At 49.5% G+C, this 2,182-nt stretch overlaps 1 protein-coding gene across 1 annotated transcript in view; it reads left to right on the forward strand.

Annotated features, from left to right (window-relative positions):
• LOC110318293 (epidermal growth factor-binding protein type B-like) overlaps positions 1–1,502 on the forward strand; it is a 4,020-nt gene extending 2,518 nt beyond the window's left edge. Inside the window, exons 3-5 of the mRNA XM_021193220.2 lie at positions 415–701; positions 797–933; positions 1,307–1,502. Coding sequence (XP_021048879.1) covers positions 415–701; positions 797–933; positions 1,307–1,462 — 580 coding nt within the window. The 3' untranslated portion in view covers positions 1,463–1,502. The remainder of the gene's footprint in view (positions 1–414; positions 702–796; positions 934–1,306) is intronic.
• The last annotated feature ends 680 nt before the right edge of the window (positions 1,503–2,182 follow it).

The raw sequence follows: 2,182 nt of genomic DNA on the forward strand, positions 1-2,182 counted from the left end.
GAGAGCTCAGACCTTGGGCTGCAGGCCAGGCCTTACCTGCTGGGGAAGTTCAGCCCTGTCCTAGCTGCACCTGAGCAGCTCTCAGGCCTGCCCCTCCTCCCTGAGCCCTCATCCCTTGACTTCTGTTCTTGTCTCTGTCTCTTTCTGTCTCTCTGACTCTATATGTATGTATATATGTATGTATGTATGTATGTATGTATGTATGTATGTATGTGCCTTTCTGTCTCACTGCTTGTTTTTCTGTATCTGTTTCTGTGTGTGTGTGTCTGTGTGTGTATCTTTCTGTCTGTTTGTGTTTCTGTCCCTTACCTCCCTTCCTTCTTCCTTCCCTCCTCCCCTACCCCTTCCTATTTTCTCTATCTCATCTCCCCATCGCCTCTTCTCACTTGTTCCATCTCCTTCCTTGCCCTGCAGCCAGTTTGAGGTTTGGCTGGGCAAAAACAAGCTATCCCAAAATGAACCCTCTGCTCAGCACCGATTGGTCAGCAAAAGCGTCCCTCACCCTGGGTTCAACATGAGCCTCCTGGTGCAGCCAAAACTTCAACCTGGGGATGACTTCAGCAATGACCTGATGCTGCTCCGCCTCAGCAAGCCTGCTGACATCACAGATGTTGTGAAGCCCATCGACCTGCCCACAGTGGAACCCAAGATGGGGAGTGCATGCCTTGCCTCAGGCTGGGGCAGCATTACACCCACCAAATGTGAGTCTGGTTCAAACAACACAGCTGGTGTGGGGGAGGGGCAGAGGGGACTGGACTGGGACCTGCTCACCACCCGCTTTCCCCCTGATCCACAGTACAAAAGCCAGATGATCTCCAGTGTGTGTCCATCAAGCTCCTGCCTTATAAGGACTGTGTCAAAGCCCACATATACAAAGTGACAGATGTCATGCTGTGTGCAGGAGTGATGGAAGGAGGCAAAGACACTTGTGTGGTGAGACAGCCCCTCCCTGCAGTGAGGGGAAGGGCTAAAAGACGGAACTGAGGTCCTTGGTTCCCACTTCAACACCCTGACTAGGCAGGCTCCGCATCCTTCCCTATGGAAGGGATGTGCACCGGGAGGGGAGGATCCTTTAGCGGGTACTATTTCTCCTCTGTGACTTATCTTAGGGGATGGTCTTGTGAGTCCCTCACCACAACCCAATATCCTGGAAAGACCTGGGCTCCCAAGAGCTGGATTTCCTCACCTATTAAACAGAGCTGCCTCTTAGAGTCCCTGTGTTGCTCCCCTGGGAGTCAGTACCAGGATGTCAAGTAGAATCCAACTGCCAGGCCCTGCCTTATTTTTGTCCCTGTCCTTCTTTCAGGGAGACTCAGGAGGCCCACTGATCTGTGATGGTGTTCTCCAAGGTACCACATCATTTGGCCCTGAACCATGCGGTGAACCTGGTATACCAGGTGTCTACACCAAACTTATTAAGTTCACCTCCTGGATAAAAGACACTATGACAAAAAATCCCTGAATGTCACATTGTCCGCTGTTCTCAATAAAACCCACCATGATGTAAATGAGCTTAAAGTCTGACATTCTCTGTACTACTGGAGGGGATTTCTTTGGTAAGGCTGGACCAAAGGATGAAGTGTGACTTAGAACCATGTCCTGTGGGGCAGAGAATCACACATCTTGGGAAAAGGGCCACACTGCTGCCCCTGCTCTGGACCACAAACCACTGTCTGTTTAGAGGGACAAAGTCACAGCTAAGAGTATCGGAGAACCTCTGGAGAAGAGCCAGAGAAGGACAGAAGGCTAGAAAGAACTGGAAATCTAGCCACACCTCTGACTAGGAGGAGGGTCTGGCATTCAGTGGAGGATCCCCAGTCACCTCTGATTCTGTATGTATGTATGTATGTATGTATGTATGTATGTATGTATGTATGTATGCATGTATGTGTTTGTGTTTGTGTATGTATGTATGTAAGTGCCTTTGTGATTCTGGGTTTTTTTTCTGTATCTGTTTCTCTCTCTCTCTCTCTCTCTCTCTCTCTCTCTCTCTGTTTGTGTGTGTGTGTGTGTCAGTGTGTGTATCTTTCTGTCTGTGTGTTTTTGTCCCTGACTCTCTATTCCTTCCTCCCTCCCCACTTGTCCTTGCCAACACTTACCGATGCCAATAGTGAGGAAACTGAAGATGAAGTCTATCTTGTCCAGGCGGCAGCAGACTGGTCAAAAGGAGAGGAACATGATG

This window comes from Mus pahari, chromosome 1 (assembly GCF_900095145.1).
Source record: "Mus pahari chromosome 1, PAHARI_EIJ_v1.1, whole genome shotgun sequence".
Lineage (NCBI taxonomy): Eukaryota > Metazoa > Chordata > Mammalia > Rodentia > Muridae > Mus > Mus pahari.